Source organism: Carassius carassius, chromosome 3 (genome assembly GCF_963082965.1).
Source record: "Carassius carassius chromosome 3, fCarCar2.1, whole genome shotgun sequence".
Taxonomy (NCBI): Eukaryota; Metazoa; Chordata; class Actinopteri; order Cypriniformes; family Cyprinidae; genus Carassius; species Carassius carassius.
In genome coordinates this window covers 18,569,794-18,593,104 of record NC_081757.1, presented here as the reverse complement: position 1 = coordinate 18,593,104, position 23,311 = coordinate 18,569,794, and the positions used below count along the sequence as shown (strand labels likewise).

The 23,311-nt window shown below is 38.3% G+C and overlaps 2 protein-coding genes across 2 annotated transcripts in view; one reads left to right on the top strand and one right to left on the bottom strand.

Annotated features, from left to right (window-relative positions):
* Positions 1-23,044, top strand: part of tent4b (terminal nucleotidyltransferase 4B) — a 30,774-nt gene extending 7,730 nt beyond the window's left edge. The window contains exons 2-12 of the mRNA XM_059532127.1: positions 10,143-10,266; positions 15,488-15,534; positions 16,442-16,562; positions 16,656-16,763; positions 19,685-19,813; positions 20,217-20,430; positions 20,534-20,660; positions 20,855-20,964; positions 21,045-21,238; positions 21,368-21,514; positions 21,834-23,044. Of these exons, the coding sequence (XP_059388110.1) occupies positions 10,143-10,266; positions 15,488-15,534; positions 16,442-16,562; positions 16,656-16,763; positions 19,685-19,813; positions 20,217-20,430; positions 20,534-20,660; positions 20,855-20,964; positions 21,045-21,238; positions 21,368-21,514; positions 21,834-21,974 (1,462 nt within the window). The 3' untranslated portion in view covers positions 21,975-23,044. The remainder of the gene's footprint in view (positions 1-10,142; positions 10,267-15,487; positions 15,535-16,441; positions 16,563-16,655; positions 16,764-19,684; positions 19,814-20,216; positions 20,431-20,533; positions 20,661-20,854; positions 20,965-21,044; positions 21,239-21,367; positions 21,515-21,833) is intronic.
* On the bottom strand, positions 3,450-6,632 carry LOC132122178 (E3 SUMO-protein ligase ZBED1-like). Its single transcript, XM_059532140.1, has 3 exons — positions 5,684-6,632; positions 4,591-5,219; positions 3,450-4,503 (listed from the first exon to the last, which is right to left on the bottom strand). The coding sequence occupies exons 1-3, from the start codon at positions 6,540-6,542 to the stop codon at positions 4,117-4,119; spliced, it is 1,875 nt and encodes a 624-aa protein (XP_059388123.1). The 5' UTR covers positions 6,543-6,632; the 3' UTR covers positions 3,450-4,116.
* Positions 23,045-23,311: the final 267 nt, after the last annotated feature.

The following is a 23,311-nucleotide window of genomic DNA, read 5'->3' as shown; positions in this document are numbered from 1 at the left end:
GTGCTGACGATCCCCAAACGGGATAAACTCCGCCTTTGTTCAGAACCCCTCCTCTAGCCCCAGCTGGCCTGATTTGGCCCAAGGTTTTCGTCGGGCCAAAAAACCCCGACAAGGCAGTGAAATGCGACTGGCCCTGGCACGCACTAGCATGCCCGGTTTAAGCCTGATAGTGGCACGTAGATATTGAAATATATTCGAATACATTGCATGATATTCGATATCCATTCGAATTAGATTTTTCTCAAAAGTGACAGCCCTAGTGCCGAACCGTGTGGCTTGGTCCGTATGTATCACAGATGTATCACGGATCAACTAAAATCCATTTAACCACTAGAATTGTCTGTCTTTTGCCAGTTTTGATCAATATAATGCTAAATAAGTGTTAAACTGCTTTCCCAATCTTTTGAACAGTAATATATCTGTAATAAACCTGTGCCCTTAACTAGGCTATCTGATTAAGTAATTGTTAAATGTCAGTTTTGTGATAGTTTTTGCTAAAAGTAATTGTATTGCATCTGATTGTCATCCATAAATGTGCATTTGTATCTTGAGTACTACCACCCACCCTAAAGGAGGAATTCCCCCTATTTTCAGACTTCAATTTCAGGCCCTATGAGCTGCTGCTGTATGTGACATCTAAAAAGGAAAGACTAGTAACAGCAGTCCTGATCTCAGCCATCAGATGACCAAACTAGTGATTACACTCATAACCAACATGATAATGACAAGTCATATTATTTTAGCACAGAGGCTCATTGTCACTCTGCAGGCAAATTTTCAGAGAGAAGCTTACAGGTACAACTTCCTGTCCCACTGAAAAATGTGTGAATTAACACTGTTCATTGTTTAAGTCACAATGAAATGGAAGTAGAGACAGATTTTCTCTTTGGGGATAAACATCAGTATTGTGACATCAGTGTGTAAAGTATTAATGGAAAATTGTGTAGAATGGGGACTCGATTCTATATCAGTTGATGGTTAGATGTTGAGATGTTCATAATAAAAGATCTATAACATTCATTTAGAAAATAGATGCCTTTCATGTCAACTTTAAACAGACGTAATTAAAAACAACAAAGTGGGCTTTATACATATAAATCAGAATGGTTGTGTGATGTCAGTGTTAAGGGTAACTGTGTGTGTGCGTGCGGGGGGGTGGGGGGTTTTGGTTGAGTCAGTCATTCCACAGCAGTAGCAGTGAAAATTGTGTTGGCCCTCATGGTGAAGGGTTTCCTAGCGACAGAGTCTGCTCTCTGATTGGCTGACACTGGGAGTAAACTGCATGCTGCTCCTGCTTGATTGGAGGACACAACAGGCTGTTCTGGAGAATTGAAACTGATCTCAATGGCTTATTCTGTGAAACGAAACTCAGCCTCTCTGTGTGTAATCATTTTCCCACAGCCAGGCTGGATGACACTGGGGAAATGTGCTCTTCAAACTGTGAGCTAGCCTGTTGGGATTGAATTAACTCTAGTTAGATTAAGTGTTATTAAGTGTATGATAATCTTATTAGAAAATATCATGGTTTCACAGTTTTCACAATCAATCAAGAATTTTTATCAGTAACAATGACTCTCTAAAGTTATTTGAGTGAACAAATCCTTTATTACAACAAACTTAAACCATTTCAATGTAAGTATTGAAAGTCTCCCTTCTGGAAAAAATAAATAAACAAGTAAAAAGAAATAAATAAAACTGTACATTTTATGTATATTTATATCACACTTTAACATTTTAATTCATGTTTTAAAATGTTATCAAATGAAAATTTACAACTTAGGTATTCACTGAATATTCGGCAACCAAAATTATTCGGCCAAAAAAAGCAAAACAAGTTTCTTCGGTATTCGGCCCAGTAAGCGGAAAGGCAGAATATTATGTAATGAAAAATGACTAGCGCGATCAAATAGAGGCATGCACTAATGCAGCAAAACATGTCGGCGGTGTGAAAATATTTACAACTATCAGAGAAAGACACACAAATCATTAGAAGCACGAAGCATCGACAGCGAGAGACTGTTTAGTGCTACATCCCATGTCTCCATTGAGAGGAAGAGATGGCTAATGCCGGTTATTAGGTAACTGTATAAAGATTGAAATCGCAAAATTACCTCAAACGATTAGTAAATAAACTGCAGAATATTATATTTTGTAATGCACGCACAAATTGCATGTATTCTGACAGCACTGCACAAGCTTACGGTGCCAGGGTTCAAAGTCCAAAGTACGAGGAAAATCTGCACTGAACTTTTTAAAGGCATGTGACCATGTGATATGTGCGACAAACATCTTCCCAAATTCATAATGAGAATAATATATATAAAGCTGCATGCTGTTGTCAACAAATATGCTGTTGTCATCTTCCTGTGAGTTTCTGCCAAAATAAAAGCAGAGAAAAAGACAACAACAACTCCATTGACATTCATAAATGATAGTATTGTAATATTACTGCTGTTTTGAAAATAAAATAAAAATGACAATAATAATGATAATAATAGTTACTTTACAACAGCACTATTAATACATTTATTATAACATTCACACACAGTGTTCAAAATGGGATCTGTAATATACTAATGTTTTAAAAGAAGTCTCTTCTGCTCAACAAGGCTGCCTTTATTTGTACAGTAAAAAATACATGCCTGATTCAAGTCTCAAAAAAGGGCAAAAAATATTATTTTACAAAAAATTTTCAGTGTTAAGTAAATATTTTTAAATTGTAGTTTTGTATTTGATTGAAATTTTTTTTATTTGAAAAGCAGAACAAAACCGTAAAAAGCACATTAAATTATAATTAATCATAATCTATGACAAAAAATACTATTATAAACTAGGTTAGTAGATAATTCAGCAGCAATAGATACTCTAGATTTTTAAAAAAAATCACGGGTGCACAATAATTGTATAAAATCTAGTAAAATATTTTATTTACAAATAAAAGTGAATAAGTCTTAAATCCGGTAAAATTTACACATTTCTATTTGTATTGTTGTAAAATACATTACTTTAAAAACAAGTATATACATTTAAGCTTTTTAGAAGACGTTTATTTAGAAGACGTTTTTTTTTTTATGTATAGCACAGTAATAAAGGCTGATATGTCTGCAACATATCATAGATAGGACAGAACAAGAAAGACTATTAATAATCTTTGCGCAGAATTATTAATACTAAAGGCGCCAGAGTAGCATAGAGCACTTATGCACATCCTGTGTGCAGAATGATGAGCTTGAAACAACACAGAGTCACAGTGCGCATGCTCCGCAGCCCTCCGAGTCCACATAGAAAAGTTAGTTCAACACACAAGCTGCTCTGCTCGGTGTTCATCTTCAGTTCTCTCTTCACAGCAGTTCAGTCAGTGTACTGTTTGAGTAAATTAATTACTCCGGGATATTGGTTAATTTAGACTAGGAGAGAGTGTCAGCCACGTTAAAAAAGTAAATAACTTAAGTTATTTGTAAGGCTGAACGATTTGGGAAAATAATCTAATTGCGATTTTTTTCCCCAATATTGCGATTGCGATTTAATATGCGATTTGTTTTGTAAAGATTTTTTTATCCTCTTTTTTCCCCAACAAAACGTAATGAATTATTTAAATATGACCAACACAATATTAGATGCATTTAGTGTGAAATGTTCTTTCCCATAGGCTGGGCCTATTTGTTATAATTAAATTAAAACATGTATGACTTGAAATAAATGACATTTTTATTGAACTGCTCGTTGCAGAAACATCTATGGCTTTGCCACTGTGCATTTCAATAATTTAAACAAAGGTATGCGCACTTTGTAAACACTGTGTGCAAAATTTACAGTCTGAAGAAAAAAATAATTAAAAATAATAATTATCTTACTGCTCCAAAGTCAGTAACATTTCACACAACTGCAACAGCATTTGCTTTGAAAATATTTAGTAAAATCAAAATAAATAAAGTTATAAATAAAAAAATGGAGAAATGCACTTTTAAATTAGACAAAAACTATTTGAATATTATAATTTGGAATAGATCAACCTCACTTATCAAGTACACAACAATAACACACCACACAGACTAAAGTTCACTACGAGTATGGCACTGCCAGCTATAATGATCCAACAGTTTTGTTCTCAGTGGCTCACAGGTTTTTTGCTAAGAAAACCAGAATATTGACTTTTGCTGGCTTCAAGGATGAGCGAGTGCAAGTCACAATATTCCCTCCTGTGCTAAAAAGACGCTCTGAGGGAGCGCTTGTGGCAGGTACACAAAGATACTTGCGGGCCATGATGCACAACTGTGGGTAGCTGATCTTGTGCACCCTCCACCAAGCCAAGGGATCATCTTCTCCATCAATGGTAGGAGTCATCAGGTAATTGTTTAACTCTGCCTCTGCGACATCTTCAACAGGCAAAGAAGGAGAGGCTGCACTGGTCTTGAAAAAACTGCCAAGAGACCTCTTCGCCTTTTCCCCCAAGGGCTGTGCACTTTGAGGCATCTGAACAGTTTCAGTACGAGACCTCTTCTCCTATTAGATAAAAACAACAGCCATTAGTTTTCCAGTTAGATTTTACAGAAAAATTGTGTTTTTGTGAAATACATAATTATCATTTACCCGATGATATGTACGCTGTGCTAAGTCTACCATCTCTGTCTTCAGTCGGGTCTTGATAGCAGGGATGTTGTCAGTACTGATGTACTGTATTTTGAACCTAGGGTCCAGGAAACAGGCAACATCCAAAAGCTCCTGGATGTTTGGGTCTCCATATTTATTATTGAGGTATGCTAGGACTTTGGTTTTTATTGATTTAGTCAGGTCAGTGTCCTCAGCATCTTCAGCCAGGACTGATGTGGCAAAAAGGTGAAGAACTGGCTTGAGGTAGGAGATGCTCACATACTCCTCTCCAGAAAGAGCATCAGTAAATTCCAGTAGAGGATGCAGTGCCTTGTGAATCGACTCCAACACATCAATATCTTGCCAGGTTGGGATGAGGGAGCGTGCATATCGATCTCCAGACAATACCTGAGAAATGGCTTTGGCCTGTTCAAGCACTCTAGCAATCATCATTTCTTTAGATCCCCATCTTGTTGGGCACTCCGTTATGAGGTTGTGCTCAGGGAGTTTGAGCTCCCTCTGTGCCTCCATCAGTGCTGCCTTCTTCTTCCAACTGTGGGAAAAGTGTCCCACCAGCTTCCTGCACAGTGCTGTTGCCCTTGACACTCTGTCATCTTTGAGTGCATTTTCTGAAAGAAATAGAAAGTAGTGTATTACACACAATTAAATTTGAGTTTTGTGATTCAAGGCTATCACTATTACACACTCACATTCTCTGTCATTCTAAAATGCACACATCCACACCCCTGTCCTCTCTCTCTCTCTCTCTCTCTCTCTCACACACACACACACACACACACACACACACACACACACACACTTTTTGTGTTTATTTAGAACATGTAAAAAAACAAAAACAAACAAAAAAACAAAAATGCAGGTGGCCATTCCACAACAGACATAAAATCAAAACATAATATTTCAATTTACATATTAGAAAAGGAGTGGGAGGAAATATTAATTTAATGAATCCCCAACTACACATAATTTATATATTTGTATCCAGCTTATTACTAATCGACGCATCTCTCTCTTTTGCGCGCACGCACACACACACACACACACACACACACACACGCGCGACATAACTTACCAATGGCAAGATGTAATCTGTGCCCAAAACACTGGAGCCTCGTCCATTCATTAAGCCGCGCAGCCAGAACCATATTTGACGCGTTGTCCGTCGTGATGCAGACGTGATTCTCCTCGTGGAGATCCCAGCTGGCAAGCCCTTCTCTCAGGCCGGCTGCAATATTTTCCCCTGTGTGGTCGTCTGGGAAGTAGGTAGTTTGTAGGCAGCGAGCTCTGAGGTTGAAATCTTCATCAATAAAATGGACTGTAAGACTCTGGTAAGGCTCAGCTGTGCGGCTTGACCACATATCTGTAGTGCTAGCAAAAAACTCCACCGTTTTAACCTCCGCGGCGACTTTCTCTTTACACTTTTTGTACAGCTCCGGTATGGCAGTCTGACTGAAGTATGTACGGGAGGGTATATTGTACCGTTTATCAAGCGTATATGTCAATGCCACGAATCCAGGCTTGGTCATCGTGCTGAGAGGCATCATATCTTTGGCTATGAACTCGGTTATTGCCCGAGTGATTTCCCCGTGCCGTTTTGAATTACGTTCATACGGAGTGACACTTTCGAACATTTCGGTCAGTGATCCCTGTCTTGAGGTATTTGGCCTGTCTGGCGCACTGGTGCTCGGTATTTTGGTCATACAACTGTCATACATTGATTTGTGGTATTTTTTTAAGTGCTGAAACAAGTTTGTAGTGTTACCCCGTGAAGTCGCAACGGGAGCACGGCATGCTCTGCATAACACCTGAAGCTGTGCAGCATCTTCTTTTTTGAAACCAAAATAGTTCCACACCACCGACGTGCTGTTCCTCTTTGAGATTAAAGTCGCAGCTGTGTCAGTTACTGACTGTTCCGTCGAGGCAGAGGCCATTGCGCTACAGGTTAAAGATGAACTGACAGGATGAAAAGTTGTTGCAGCCGAGTTCTCCGCTCTTTCGCTCGCGTCACGTGCCCACCTCAAATCGCGCACGTAGCGATTAGAAAATCGCATTTTCTCATATCGCGATATTATCGCAAATGCAATTAATCGTTCAGCCTTAGTTATTTGTGGATTAATGCTTACTGAAGATGCGAAACATTTGCAGTGTACACCTTTCTGAGTCAGCCATGGCATAAGGTTGGGCTGTTTTCTTTCAAATCAAATTAAATCACTTAAATATACGTAAAAAATGTTTCCTTATGGTGCCAATGATACAGAAGAGCATATGCTGCCTGTGTTCAGATCATAATCTCCAAAATGGCACTATGGTGATGTGGAGAGAAACAGAGGAGAGGAATTGTTGAATAAAGTCGTTATTTTTGTTTTGTTTAAAGTCGTTTTTTCTATTAGCATGTTTTTGTGTTTTGCTTTGGTACCAAAATTGGTACCGAGAACCATGGATTTTCACTGGTATTGGTACAGAATACTGAAATTTGGTACTGTGACAACACTGTCATATCGGTTTATTGTTACATATTATTATTATTATTATTATTATTATTATTTATTTTTATTTTTTTTTGTGTGTGTGTTTGTTCATTTCTTATTTTAGATTTGATTAGTCTAGTTTGTCTGCTTCTGCTCTCTCTTGTCCATTTGCATGTTTTGTGAGAGTTTTTCTAAAGCAGATATGGAGAGATCAAGAGTCCATTCAGGCCTTGTGTTCCACTTTTGCTCTCTTTCAGTTCCGTTTCTTGGATTAAACTTACTTTCTTAGGTTCCCAGAAGTGAAACACACACTTCTATGTAATCTTGATGAAACACCACACACTTTGCAAACACACACTCATATGCAAACATACTTTGAATAAACCTTTGAATAAACCTTGTACCTGTTTGAAAAAAATCTCAATTTTTCTATCAAACATATTAAAAATATATTTATATATGTGGGCCAAAAAAAAAAAATCTTTACTGCCAATACTTTAGTTTCATAGGACATTGTCAATATTGGCAGGGCTGCTCTATAAATAAGTTATGTTTTGGTTGCATAAAAATTGATTTAACTTGCTTGTTGGTATGTATGATGATTTTTGTCTTGGTAATGTGAAACATCCTCTGTCCCTGAACACACAAACCCAATGACCTGTGTCTGTGGAATCGGGAGCATGCATCTGCAGTAGGTGTGTTCACGTTGCAGTGGTGGTCAGCTCTGATGAATGCTGTCAGACTGCCTCTACCGAACATCATGCCACGGCAGAAATTTCTCCCATTCTATATAATTTTATCAACCAACAAACAAATGTGCTTAGACATTGATCAGATCCCCAGAAGTGACTTGTGCATTTGTGTCTCTGTGTTGGTATTTATGCTCAGAGCTTTGCATGACTTGTTTGTTTGTTGAACCTGAGTGACCGAAGGTACCGAGACCTTCCTTGAAATAGAAAATATGAGTTTCCATTCAGAGTTTCCACTCGGATAACCAAATGCCAGTTAAGTGGACTTTTACCTTTATGTAACCAATTCTTTCTCACTGCATTATAAGGTGGATAAGGTGGATTTAAAATAATTCTGAGCATTTTTAGGAAGTGAGTCTCATTCTTAAGTAATAAGATGCCTAGAATTCCCAGAGAGCAAATTGTTCTTCAGGGTGTGATTGTTACTCACCTGTATAAAATTACTAAAATGTCTCTACAGGTGATGTAGGAAAGTGTTTTATTTCTCACTCTCTTTTACTTTTAGGTTAGTTTAAGTTAAAATGAGAACTTTAGTTTGTCTGTTCTGGTCAGATGCGGGGAAGGAACATGTTGTTCTGCACAAGTTAAAGATCCACTTGTTGTAAAATGTGGAGGAGGGACCAGATTGTGAAAGAACAGTAAATTTTATGTTAGGCCGCTCTAGCAATTTGCAAATATAGAAATAACTAAAGAAGAATGTTCATTTGGTGTAGGCGTAATTGCAGTGTCCATACAGATTTTGTGTTCAACCTCAGGACAAAAGAGCAAGCCAATCCACTCTGAGATCTTAACGGTCTTGTTGGTTAACTCCTACATGGTACTTTTTGTTAAAATCTGGTAAACACCAAAATTTACAAAATCACCTTTCCTATTAGCATATCAAATCAGCAGGTGGATTTTCTGACAATAGTGGTATCATAAATAAATTGAATCATCATGAAAGTGTATTTTGTTCAGACTGGTTCTGCTAATGTGCATGTACGTTTTAGACTAAGAAAGGTGATTGTCTCTTTTAATTGGAAGTTGAGATTATCTGAAATTCATAACATTTAGATTTTCGTTCGGTTTAAATGGTCACAGTGTTCTATTTTTACAACATTGTTTAGTGAATCTTTTATTGTGGAGTTGATTTAAGCATGATTGCAGAGTTCACTTTAAGGGATAAAATGCACCAGGTTCCAAAACAAATGCTGCAAATGACCCAGGTGTGAACACGTTATAAGCCGCCTGTATCCTCCAAAATTTTTATATATATATATATATATATATATATATATATATATATATATATATATATATATATATAAAAAATTTCTTTTCTTATTTACATTTATGTATTTTGCCACACTTTTATCCAAAGCACCTTACATTGCATTTATTGTGTACGTTATATTAGTTCTTGCAATCCCTGGAAATCAAACCCATGACCTTGCCGTTGTTAGCGCCATGTTTGAGCTACAGGACGTCTATTGGAGTCATTACCTAAGTCATGGGCAGACTCGGCACATGTACAGAATGATGGAACCACCTGCAGCAGCAGCTATATGTGCATGAGTAAGGTTGGCGGCCAGTTTGGCAGGCATGTGCGGATTCAACCCTAGATATGGGATTGGCACCTGGCACCAGAATACTAGTGTTAGTAAAAGCTGGAAGAGAATGGGAGGTGATACTAGGTGCCCTGTCATAGTCGTCTACTGAACATACTGAACTTTCATGACACTAAGAGACTATTTCAATAAATTAATTCCTCTCTAAGCAGCTTGCATGTATAGTATTTCTGCAGGTTTGTCCCATGCAGTGTTTGATACTGCTACCATTGCTTGAATTTAGTGTTCAGTTAACAGGTTGGAATAGACTGCTGGGTCGGGTTGGGTTGGGTTGAGTTAAATGGTGTGCTGCTTTCTAGGGTCAAATTATTAGAGATGTGTAATAATGACGTGTCACCTAGCTACACTTTCCCTATCCTGACTCAGAAGCCTCACTAGCTTTCCCAGCTGTAGTAAACTGCCTTTGAATGGTTACTTTCCTGTAACTAGGGTGTGAATTTGTTTCTTTTTTCTTCTCTTTTTCTCTTCTTTTTTCTTCTCTTACCTGCCGTCCTGTCTTCCCATTTCAATTAAAATGATGTTAACACATAGAATAACACTGCGTGTTTCAAAGCATTTCAGGGGACCTTTAAAGATCAGTGGTACTGTGCCACCATATCACTTTGATAGTATTTGTGTTAAATATTAAGGAGGTTTATTTTATTACCAATAATGTGGCCACTCTTTGATTATGTAATACTTATTTTGTTCTCTCTTTCTCTATCCAGCCTGCATGATGAGATAAAGGACTTTTATGAGTATATTTCTCCTCGTCCAGAGGAGGAGCAGATGAGGCTAGAGGTGGTGGCCAGGATCCACGGAGTCATCAAGGACTTGTGGCCCAATGCCGAGGTTAGTTACTCACACACACCGTTTCGATTCAATTGATTGTTTTCTTGAGGTTTATATCATTTTGTATTCTTGAATATTTGGATGAATGGGAACAATCAATTAGGTACCTGCCAAAGATGAATAAATGCAGACATGCATTGGTCTAAATACAGAGCCCTGAGGAACCCGATTTCTAAGTTGTCACTGGAACCCATTAGATATTAAATAAACACTCTTCTCAATTCACCTTTACATCTAAAAGAATGTTTATTGATTTATCAGTGAACTTAATTTATATTTATTTATTTATTTATTTATTTATTTAGGGGTGCACCGAAATTTCGGCCGCCGAAAATTTTCGGCCGAAATGGCATTATCGGTTTCGGGCCAAAATAAAAAAAACAGCCGAAAACGTAAACCGAAAATGAATGTCACCCGCCCCTCCCATCCGTGAGCAAGCGCTTAGATTTCACTCACGGTCAAGCTGTTATCACGCGACTGCCTGTCAAAGATTAAGCATGTCAAAGGGCTGTCACAATCAAAAAAAGCTTGTCACAAAAGCTGCACAATCGATCGGACCAACCAACACAAGTTTCGAAAACGAAAACAGGGAATCGATTTTAACGGCCTTCTCTCGGAGCGCGTCCAGCTCGTCACTATATGCTCGCAGCGAACGCGCGTCACACAGCAACTGCAGGTTCTGACACACACACACACACACACACACAGCCTATTAGTGCATAATATCAATGTAGCCTTCAGTAATGTTTTTCATTGATGTTATGGCAGTCCACATTGCTGACTTGTGCGCGTCTCAAGCGCCCTCTTTACGTTTGCCCTAATGCCTGTTTAGTTGTCGGTGGATTTGCCTATATTTGGTGTTGAAAAACGGATCAACGCCAAATATAGGCAATTTACTAACGATTCAATGAACACTTTGCCTATGTCTCAAAAATCGAACAGGTTTTTTTTTTCACAAAAGTGACAGCCCTATACGAGAGGACACCAAAGTTGCAATATGTAACATTTGTTCTGCAAAAATCTCCAAAATTGTGGATTTTTTTGCACAATTTTTAAAAAACTATTTTATTTGATGGAACATAAAACTTGAAGAATAATTATTATTTATATTTATTGTAAAAAATATTTTATGTTTTGTTATGTAACTGTTAATAAAAGTTTGATTATTATATTGTGATTTTTCAATTCAGATCCATTAAATCCAAGCAATATATATATATACATTTTTAAAAGAAGCCATTTTCGGCTTCAGTTTCGATTTTCGGCCAAGTGCATCCTAAATTTTCGGTTTCGGCGCAGAATTTTCATTTCGGTGCATCACTATTACAGTTTACATTGCTCAGTCCAGCTATTTTGTAATTGCTAATCTAGGGTTGGGCTAATAGACATCACGATGTTAGGCCTTTTTGAATGCACAATTGCTTTTATATTTTTTCTAACACTTTCAAGATTCGCAATCACACTTACTATGTTTTTACTATGGAGCGGCAGTACTTACCACACATTTACAAGATTATATGTTTGTCAGTGGTACTGAGGATCTGCAAATCATTTGCCATCATCCTCAGTAATCTCTCCTTACACATTGTCTACTAGAGCTGAATACCATTTTTTTGAGCTTAGAAGCTTGTAGTAGTAGTATGTAGTAGATAATATTTATGATGTACTAACACAAATTTCAAATGCTTTTCAACGTTGTCGCATCCAGTGTAGACAGAATTTGGCTGTTGCTAGGCATACTGCTTACAGGACTCAGGTGATTTTTCAAACTTGATGTGGTGTTGTGCACCAGCCAACTGCGGGTGATTTTGTGTTGTGGCGGGTAAACTCGCTTCACCTACCGGCCACCGTGGTGGGTAAATAACAATAACATACTGTTTCACCCCGCCGGTGGACAAAAAAAAAGTAAATTTTTATCCCTGGTGTGTGTACAACACTCAACAAAGTGTAATATCATCCAAAGCAGCTCTGTGGAGAAAGGCGGTGTAAACCGGGCTCGAAACGGTGGCGTTGTTTCCAGTACAGTGTTTGCAGCTGAAGTTAGTGCCGCCGGCGGAGTGATATATTTGTTGGTTATTTACAGTTCGTTTTATAGCACGCGCTCATGATATACAAGATCGCGTGAAGAGTTGAATTTGTTATCGTGCACAAGTTTCCGCATACTGTCACGTCTCTGTCAAACCCTGGTAAGTTCATTTTCCTCCAGCATTCTGCTACGTTTTAGATGATATGGACAGTTTGTGTTTATCTTATTGTTTTTAACGGCATAATAAGCAAACTAACTAACCGACAGTATTATCGGTCGCGTGTCTAATAACTGCTGTCCGGGGGATGCATTTTATTTGCAGTCTTCAAGCACTTTTTCAGAAGTTAGCTCTGTGGCTAGTAAGTCAACCCTCTACATTGCGAGTAAATCACTCTCATATGCGTCTAAATCTTCCTTCTGGCTACTAAATGATGTCTAATATTAGCCAATGGCTAATAAATTCTCTGATTTTACTCCCCAGTGTGTTATTTGGAGGCTAAGTTTAGCAGAGATATTTTCACTCGCGAACACTTTCTGACTCCGTCAGACGATCTGTGCTTTTTTTTCCCTCAATGGATCCGCAACGCACCTGTATAATGAACTCTAGTGTTAAGGAGCACAAATCGCCGTCGGTTTCTCACATAGAGAAAGAAAGAGAGAGAAGGGGGGATTGACGTGCTACATTTAAATAATATTATTTGTTGTATTTTCCTGTCAAAATAACGGCATTCCTATGGAAGACTTCAGCTTGTAAGAACAACTGGGTTTTCCGGTAGTGGGTAAAGTTAATGCGCGAATGGCAATCTCATTGGCTGGCACTCACCTATTATCGTCCCTGTTTTGATTTCAGCAAATCAGTTCGAGCGAACACACAAAACCTAATTAATATTCATGAATCCAGCAGCTCATTAATCCTTAGTAATCCTTAATGTGTTTTATAGTTTTTATTAGTAGGAATTGTATTATTATTATTATCTTATCAGGAGTTTTGTAAGGTTTTTTTTTCCCCAATTTTTATTTTTTATTTTTTTACAGAAACACTGAATTAGAGCCCTGCGCGGGACTGTTTTCTTCATCCCGCTCCCGCCCGCGTCCGCTGAATTTCTGACCATTACCGCCCGCTCCCGCAACGTATGTGTTAGACTCCCGCCCGCTCCCGCAATATGTATGTCCACTCCCGCCCGCACCCGCAAAACTCTGAGAATTTATTCCCGCACAATAATAGAGATGCATTGATTTTGTGTCTTCTCCCGTCCCGCAGAAAAAAAACACGTATTTGTATTGATATTATTGAAGAGATTCATGGGGTTGTTTGTTTCTTTTCCCTGGCTTGCATGTAAAAAAAAATAAATAAAAAATAAAAAAGACAAAACACACAATACATTCAAATATAATTTCGTTTTTATCAAAAACTTTGCACATAAAAATAGACTGCATGGCAAAAAAAAAAATACATAATATGATAAACTAGGCTACATGAAAAACAGCAGTTTTACAATTATTAGCCAAGTGTCGCAGGTATTCTGTTTGAAAAATACATATAAGAATAAAAACATTCAAACTAAGGCTGCCTGCTCAATAACACTGGCATCATCACGCCTCTTGACCTAATTAACAAATGGCAACAAGGGGCTGTGCTCAAAAAACAACACTAGGCTAATAAATAACATAAAATAAACAACGTTAACGAATGAATTTAACAAATGAATCACTTTGCAATATTGCTGTCAGGCAACCTCCCTATCCCGCGGTGGGGTTTTTTAGCCGCCCATTCCCGCCCGCAGCAAAATTCAAACCGCCCGCTCCCGCGAGATTTGCGTTAGGTCCCGCGGGACCCGGCGGGACTCTATCCCAATGCAGCCCGCTACACTGAATGACCAAAAAAGCACCACCACCAGTCCAGTTAAAATGTTCAGTTAAAACGACTAATAAGCATTCACACATGGTTATCAAGTTTACTTCTAATTACTAAAGTTCTATTCTTAAATGATACTTGATTATTATAAAGCTTGACTGACTGGCGAGTAAACTAAAATAATTACTAGCCAATGGCGATTCAATTGCCAAGGTGTCCGTAGAGGGTTGTAAGTTATGTAGAAATAACATTGTATCTCTACACATGTTTGACAGCTCTGGCGTAAAAACGATTTATTAAAAACACTGTGTATCATCCGGTTGGGCTACGGAGTTGAGAGAATGAGCTTCTTCAGCAAGAGTCAGCTGTTTCAAAACCTAGTTAGCTGCCTAGATAGGCAGCATATTTGATCATCACTGAAAGAGAACATGTCAGTATTTCATTGAGACTTGAGATTAAATAAACTGCTTAAGTATTGTAGATATTGTAGTATTAATTTTCAAATGCAGTTACACATTGTCGGTTAAAAACAAGAAAGTGGCTGGTAAAAACATTTAGTGGCTGGTAGATTTTGAAATCCGTCATAAATCGAACGCGGCAGCGGTTTATTGTCAGGGATTAGTGGTGCCACATCCAGTGTAGACAGCATCACGGATTATACTGAGTTCTGTCGACTGATCTATATGTAATGAATCTTTATTATAGATCAGTGGTTCTATAGTATTTTGTCGCGCCGCTCGCATCCGATGTAGACACGTGTTAGGAATCGTTAGTTGTTGTCCCTTATAAGGATTTTACGCTTCGGGGCACACCTCCCCCAATACCAGACTGAGTATTTAACTGTGCAAGGAGAGGCTTTACCCTACTGTTTTATAACCACACACAGGACATTACGAATGAATTCTTCCTGTATACTTCTTTTTTTTATTATTTATTTATGCTTAGCTCAGATGTATATTTATTTTTTATTTATATTTATTTTTCACTTTTTAAATTATAGAGTACATTGCCCCATAAGCTTGCATAGCATGTAACAATCAACATATGTTATGTTAGATGTGATGTTGTGTTGCATTTTGCGTGTTAACTATGTTTCCAGAAATGTTCATGTGCCTTATGAGGTCACATCTTTCTCACCAGTTTCAGTCCAAGTGTGTTTTTGCAAGTAATTACACTCATGTACTCAAACATCAGAGTGTCTCGTGGGAATACCTGTCTGATTTGCATGTTACAGATCTTTCCTGTTTTAAATATGAACACAGGATGGGAGTTTGGACTAATGGTTTCATAGGTAGATTCTTATAAGGGCAGATTTAATGTTTTTCCATTTTCTGTTTCAGGTTCAAGTGTTTGGCAGCTTTAGCACAGGCTTGTATTTACCTACAAGGTAATATGTTTTTTTATTTTAATTGCTGCATTTTCTCCATTCAGCACAAAATGTATATGTTCTAAAATGGTCTTTTTGTAATTGTGTAATGAAAGTATTATGACATGTAGACGTGTAAGTATGTGTATGCATACGTTTTGTGTGCTTGCAAAGAGAGGATTAAGATTTGTAATTTTAGCTCTGCTTATCCTGTGATCCCCGAGTGTGTGCTATTTATTTATTTATTTATATATTTTTTTATTCTATTTACTTCAGTCTCACGTCACTCACACCAGTCATACTGTGTTTATACACCACCTGGATAACTAAAGTGTGGCTTAGTGGAATACATCTGTCTGTGCCAATACACAACTATGCTAGTTGTTGAAACAGTCTAGTTTAATACTCCATAAATTAAGTAACGTCCATAAATTAATGTGTTACATACTCTTTCATAAGTTTTTTTCAGTTTATTCAAAGTCATCAAACTTGTTCCAAAACATCATACACATCATTCAGTGTATTGCTCATCCATTAAAGGGTTAGTTCATCCAAAAATGAAAATGGTCATCATTTACTCACCCCCATGACATTCCAAACCTGTATGAGTTTCTCTCTTATGTTGAACATAAAAGAAGATATTTTGAAGATTGCTGGTAATCAAACAGTTGGTGGTTGCCATTGACTTCCATAGTATTTATTTTACTACTATGGAAGTCAATGGCAACCACCAACTGTTTGATTACCAGAAATCTTCAAAATATCTTCTTTTATGTTCAACATAAGAGAGCAACTCATACAGGTTTGGAACGACATGTGGGTGAGTAAATGATGTCAGAATTTTCATTTTTGGGTGAACTATCCCTTTAAGATGAGAATCATTCTTGTTTGCTTATTTAACACTTTCTCTTCTCCCTCTTTATTTCAGTGATATAGACTTGGTGGTATTTGGTCACTGGGAGACTTTACCTCTCTGGACTCTGGAAGAGGCGCTGCGCAAGAGAAAAATTGTAGATGAGAACTCTGTCAAAGTCCTGGACAAAGCAACGGTACGAGTAGCGCTGTGTCATAAACATGCGTTGGCTGTTTTTGTTGTCTGTCAGACATCCCTGCTTGTGCCTTAACACACTGTGTGTTTGTAGGTTCCCATCATTAAACTGACAGACTTGCACACAGAGGTAAAAGTGGACATCAGCTTTAACGTACAGAATGGTGTTAAAGCCGCAAAACTTATCAAGGACTTCAAACAGGTTAGTGTGGAGGTTTTTCTTAAAGTCCTCTTTTTAACTCCAGCGATAAATTAAAGAGTAACTAAACCCTAAACCAACTTTTTTTAGTTAATGATCTATAATAATGAGGCTTTATTAGTGCTGTTCATTGATTCGAGTAACTTTTTTGACATTTGAGTATAAAGTGTTTTAATTCTACAATATATGGTGTAAAAACGTGTGAGTGCTGCCCTCTTCAGGTTGAACGGTGGCTACTGCAGTTGATTTTTCCTATTGGATGTTGCGGTGGCAAGTGACGTAAGCGGTGGCAGGTGACGTAAGCAGTTTCCAGCTCACCACGCCCCTTGGTACGAGCTACCACGCCCTTGGCAGTATAAAACCATCAAAATCACTGTAGTGAGTCAGGAGCTGGAATTGCGAGTATTGGTAACGACCAGGTCACCAGGATAGACTAATATAGCATCTATTTAGCATAGCAATTATACAACCCGAATTCCGGAAAAGTTGGGACGTTTTTTAATTTTGAATAAAATGAAAACTAAAAGACTTTCAAATCACATGAGCCAATATTTTATTCACAATAGAACATAGATAACATAGCAAAAGTTTAAACTGAGAAAGTTTACAATTTTATGCACAAAATGAGCTCATTTCAATTTTGATTTCTGCTACAGGTCTCAAAATAGTTGGGACGGGGCATGTTTACCATGGTGTAGCATCTCCTTTTCTTTTCAAAACAGTTTGAAGACGTCTGGGCATTGAGGCTATGAGTTGCTGGAGTTTTGCTGTTGGAATTTGGTCCCATTCTTGCCTTATACAGATTTCCAGCTGCTGAAGAGTTCGTGGTCGTCTTTGACGTATTTTTCGTTTAATGATGTGCCAAATGTTCTCTATAGGTGAAAGATCTGGACTGCAGGCAGGCCAGGTTAGCACCCGGACTCTTCTACGACGAAGCCATGCTGTTGTTATAGCTGCAGTATGTGGTTTTGCATTGTCCTGCTGAAATAAACAAGGCCTTCCCTGAAATAGACGTTGTTTGGAGGGAAGCATATGTTGCTCTAAAACCTTTATATACCTTTCAGCATTCACAGAGCCTTCCAAAACATGCAAGCTGCCCATACCGTATGCACTTATGCACCCCCATACCATCAGAGATGCTGGCTTTTGAACTGAACGCTGATAACATGCTGGAAGGTCTCCCTCCTCTTTAGCCCGGAGGACACGGCGTCCGTGATTTCCAACAAGAATGTCAAATTTGGACTCGTCTGACCATGAAACACTATTCCACTTTGAAATAGTCCATTTTAAATGAGCCTTGGCCCACAGGACACGACGGCGCTTCTGGACCATGTTCACATATGGCTTCCTTTTTGCATGATAGAGCTTTAGTTGGCATCTGCTGATGGCACGGCGGATTGTGTTTACCGACAGTGGTTTCTGAAAGTATTCCTGGGCCCATTTAGTAATGTCATTGACACAATCATGCCGATGAGTGATGCAGTGTCGTCTGAGAGCCCGAAGACCACGGGCATCCAATAAAGGTCTCCGGCCTTGTCCCTTACGCACAGAGATTTCTCCAGTTTCTCTGAATCTTTTGATGATGTTATGCACTGTAGATGATGAGATTTGCAAAGCCTTTGCAATTTGACGTTGAGGAACATTGTTTTCAAAGTTTTCCACAATTTTTTTACGCAGTCTTTCACAGATTGGAGAGCCTCTGCCCATCTTTACTTCTGAGAGACTCTGCTTCTCTAAGACAAAGCTTTTATAGCTAATCATGTTACAGACCTGATATCAATTAACTTAATTAATCACTAGATGTTCTCCCAGCTGAATCTTTTCAAAACTGCTTGCTTTTTTAGCCATTTGTTGCCCCCGTGCCAACTTTTTTGAGACCTGTAGCAGGCATTAAATTTTAAATGAGCTAATTAAGTGGAAAAAAGTGTAAAATTTCTCAGTTTAAACATTTGCTACGTTATCTATGTTCTATTGTGAATAAAATATTGGCTCATGTGATTTGAAATTCCTTTAGTTTTCATTTTATTAAAATTTAAAAAACGTCCCGACTTTTCCGGAATTCGGGTTGTATAGTTATTTAGATCTTCAAGTTAGCGTAGATTTATCTGTATTTAGTACAGTGGTCAGGATGGTACGGAGGTGTGTTGCTGGTTGTGACAGCACTGCTGGACTGCACAGTTTACCAGCAGACTTTAAAATTAAGCGCCAGTGGTTGCATGCATTTGGCCTGGAAGACCGCAAGTTCCCGCCTAGAGCTCGAGTGTGCAAACTGCGTTTTACACGGGATTGCTTCTCCAACGCAATGGAGGTGGAAATGGGCTTCTCCACACAGCTCGCGCTGAAAACCGACGCAGTGAGGGAGTTAAGACCGCAGTTTGAGCCAGTTGCTCGAATTGATATGAACAGACACCTCGACACCCTCCACTTCAGGTAAAAGTGGGGGAGAAAAGTCCTCTACTTCAAATGATCACTCTGTTGCAAAGCTACTTGCGTCATTACAGTCACTCTCCATTTTAGCGTCTCTGACAGCAGCTGTCAATCAATCCGTCACTGCGAGTCTCAGGATTACGCCGCACTCGCTCAGCCCCGCCCTAGGTCCGTCCCCTCTATCTCCGCTGTGATCTGCCCACTTTTCAGCATTTTTCAAATATTGTCAGCGGGTGGAGTCAGGCTCTGAGCAGGGGTTTAGTTACACTTTAAGAGGGAAATCGAAATGCTGATTTCAGATGGAGCTGTTTAGGTTTTAGAAACTCATTTTAGCTTGATTTTCAACATGAAAACACCTAATTCTGTGCAAATCAGCATAAAAAATGAGTTTGTGTGAGAATGTATTCCAGGAATGTAGGTTTTTAGTCTTGTAGTTGCAGCTTTGAATTTATGCAGATTTATTTTCTGACTTGTGTGTATTTGTGTGTGTGTTTCAGCAATTTCCTGTATTACCGTACCTGGTGCTGGTTTTGAAGCAGTTTTTACTGCAGAGAGAGCTGAATGAGGTTTTTACGGGAGGAATCGGATCATACAGTCTGTTCCTCATGGTTGTCAGCTTCTTACAGGTAACACACTTCTTTCTACACATTCCATCGAATCCACACACTGTCTCACAGTACCCAAAGATAAATCCTACTGAATACATGCATACTGCACTGCACTGTGACAGTAAAGAGTTTTACATTGTTACAAAAGATTTCTATTTCAAATGCTGTTATTTCTACTCATCATAGAGTAGGATTACAGTTCATACCAAATTATTAATCTGCACAGCTGCACAACATTGACAATAATAAATGGTTTTTGAGCACCTAATCAGCATATTTGAATGATTTCTGTTGGTGATGTGACACTATATGCCTCGATTTGCCTCAAGAGTGAAAATCCCCCATTTAATGATAATTGCTCAAAGGATTTTTGTTAATGTAACAGTTTAATTAAAATTATAATTGCGGTTTTATTTCCCAGCTGCACTATAGAGAAGACGCGTGTAGTTCAAACCCAAACCTGGGTGTACTGTTGATTGAGTTTTTCGAGCTATACGGACGGCATTTTAACTACCTGAAGACGGGGATCAGGATCAAAGATGGTGGCTCATACTTGGCCAAGGATGATGTGCAGAAAGGCATGCTGGATGGGTACAGACCCTCTATGCTTTACATTGAGGATCCTTTGCAGCCAGGTACAAACACAAACCCTAATGCACACACTGACACATTTTAAACCGCTCAACTGACACAAATGTCACCAAAGATGGTATGGAAGATGTTTTGTTTTTGTCATAGGAAATGATGTGGGGCGAAGTTCATATGGGGCGATGCAGGTGAAAGAGGCTTTTGATTATGCTTACGTTGTCTTAAGTCACGCTGTGTCCCCAATTGCCAAGCACTACCCCAACAACAAGTCAGAGAGGTGAGACAAAGAGAACTGTAATAGAGACGTGTGTATTCAATTTTCTAAATTGTAATTTCATAAGTAAAAAAACCCCTGCAAACTGACAGACAAATGATGAGAGAAGTCAAAAGTGAAAAAAAAATAAAAATACTGATTGAACTCTAGACCTACTCAGGATGGGATTCATGATAGGTCTTATCTTTTCCCCACAGTATTCTCGGTCGAATAATCCGTGTCACACAGGAAGTAGCAGAGTACCGTGACTGGATCAGTGTGCAGTGGGGCCAGCGGAGCAACAATGAGCCGGTCCTCAATTGTAATGGTAAGACATTATCCCTCAGCTAATTTTGATATGTCTTTAACTTTAGAAAGCTGAATATCCCTTGTTTTATTTCTCCATAGTAAATGATGTCACTCGGTTAGTTGAGTCTGAGGAGCTTGATGAGTGTAATAATAACTTTCCAGAAGATAGTGCAGTGCTTCCTGCTGTTCCCCGGAGCAAAGTGTCATCAAACTCTTCCTCTCCTTCCCCCTCTTCCCCTTCATCGCCATCATTATCATCACCATCTTCAGCAGCCTCTAGCTCAAGTGAAGCGGTAAGTTTATATATATATCCCTTACCATGAACATTTTCTTACACTAAAAATAGCATTAGAGGCTGTTTTAGCATAAAACTGAATACATTTTGTATACAATATCTTTTTTTTTTGACTGGCTTTCTGCAGGACTCTGATGGAACGCCCTGTAAGACTTCAAAAGCTTTGGGCCGGGGCTCTAACACTTACAATGAGAATACAGAAAGGAATCTGTCCAATCACAGATCACAAAATCATTCAACAATAGTGCCCACCCCCACTAATAAGGGCAACAAGGTAAGAACCTGATGGAAGTGACTAGGAGACATATTGGTTCAAATATCTCAGTAATACATAACACTTTACTATAACATTCAATTTGTTAGCATTAGTTAACAAGTTGATTTGGTATTAGTTAACAAATTCAAGGTATAATGAATTAATCTGTGGTAATACAGAATTTATTCATGTTTTTTATTGTTACTGTCTGCTAATACATTTTTAGCATTTTAAGTTGTATTTTCAAGTTACTTTTTTACTATTTTGTTTTATTCATTTAATTTGGCTGTGTAACGTGTTAGAGTTTTATATATATCATCTTTGTTTTTTAATTCAGAGCCGACAGCTTGCTAACAAAAGTGCTCAAGGGCCACACAACAACCCCAACAAGATCCAGCAAAACAGCAAGTCCCAAAAATTCCACATGAAGAAGAGGAAACCTCAGCGTGAGGTAGCGCGTGAGGACTTGTGTAGATAGAGGGAGCTGTTCTTGCAGACTCACACCTGCTCTTAATGTCTCTGACCACAGAAGGGTGCTGCTGGTATCATTTTTCTCTCCTGTCCCACTGTTAAAGGGATGCGTGTGACTTTGTAGCTGGAAAAGGAAAAGAAGAAAAAAAAACGATTTATTAAAGTGGGGCGTAGGCCATGGGATTGAAATCATGTGGGAGAGTCTAGGCCTGATCTGCATTGGCTTCTGCACAATTTGGGAGCTGCACTGCTCTCCTGGAGATGTGGAGGACCAGAGAATGTAGGAGAGAGAATTCAACTCGAGCAATACCTGAAACTCTGGACTTTTGCCTCACTGAGGACAACTGAAAGAAAATAAAAAGACTCGAATTACAAAAAAAAAAAAAGGTTATATTGAAAGTGCAAAGATTTTTAAATGTTTAAAAAAAATTGTAAAATGTAACTAGTACAAGAGAAATTATGCATGTTTTTTTTTCTTTCTTTTTTTTTCTTTTTTTTGAAGAGTGTTTCTTTTTCATGTCTGCAGATTATACAACTATTTGTACAAGAAAAAAAAAATGAAAAAAAAAAAAAAAAATATTATCCAACATGGAAATGGTTTCATAATAGTTTTATAGTATTGTTTAATTTTTGCCATGCTGTAGGCGTACACACATTAACCAGAAAAGAGCTCCTCACGGCTATGTACGGGTTTAGGTTCAATTGCCAACACTTATCATCAGCCTCTTCTGCTGTTCTTGTAATGAGGTGGTTGGGCTGTGTGAGAGAGGTGTTAGAAGTTGACTGCACATCCGAAAACACACAACTCTGCACACTGTATGAATGTGTGTGTGTTGAGTGTATGTGTGAACAGTCTGTCAGCAAGAGGAGTAAAGTGTGTAGATCTGGAAATTTGAAGAACACTACAGCTGTGGTTTTCAGTCTGCTTCTCAGAATGATCTGCCCATCACAAAATAAGTTGTATTTGTTAATGTATTTATTTTTTATCAAAGACAGTTGATTTCTATATGCTGACCGCAGAGGCCAGACATGTTCTGTGTTCTGTCTTATGGCTGAGTGGCAAAACATGATTGTTGCTTGTCATGTAGTGTGCTATATATATAATTTTTTTTCTGAATGTCAAATACCCTTTTTCCGATAACAGTTGAGTGACCAAGTTTATTTCCGAAAGTACATTTTAACAGATATAAGAAAAAAATGGTTTAAACATTTTAATTTGTGGCTGGTCTACTTAAAAGGAGATGAGGTGAATTATTTTGTGATTTTTTTTTTATTTTTTATTTTTATTTTTTTTCTTCTCCATTCCACTGGATCTTGATGTATTGTAAGAATGCCCGTTCTCTC

What these genes read in the sequence shown, in the direction of transcription:
- LOC132122178 (XM_059532140.1), bottom strand. Translation starts at nt 6,542, where the DNA reads ATGGCCTCTGCCTCGACGGAACAGTCAGTAACTGACACAGCTGCGACT. An exon ending in CAGATTACATCTTGCCATTG is followed by an intron (nt 5,220 to 5,683) that starts GTAAGTTATGTC and finishes TATTTCTTTCAG; the next exon opens with AAAATGCACTCAAAGATGAC. An exon ending in CACAGCGTACATATCATCGG is followed by an intron (nt 4,504 to 4,590) that starts GTAAATGATAAT and finishes TTTATCTAATAG; the next exon opens with GAGAAGAGGTCTCGTACTGA.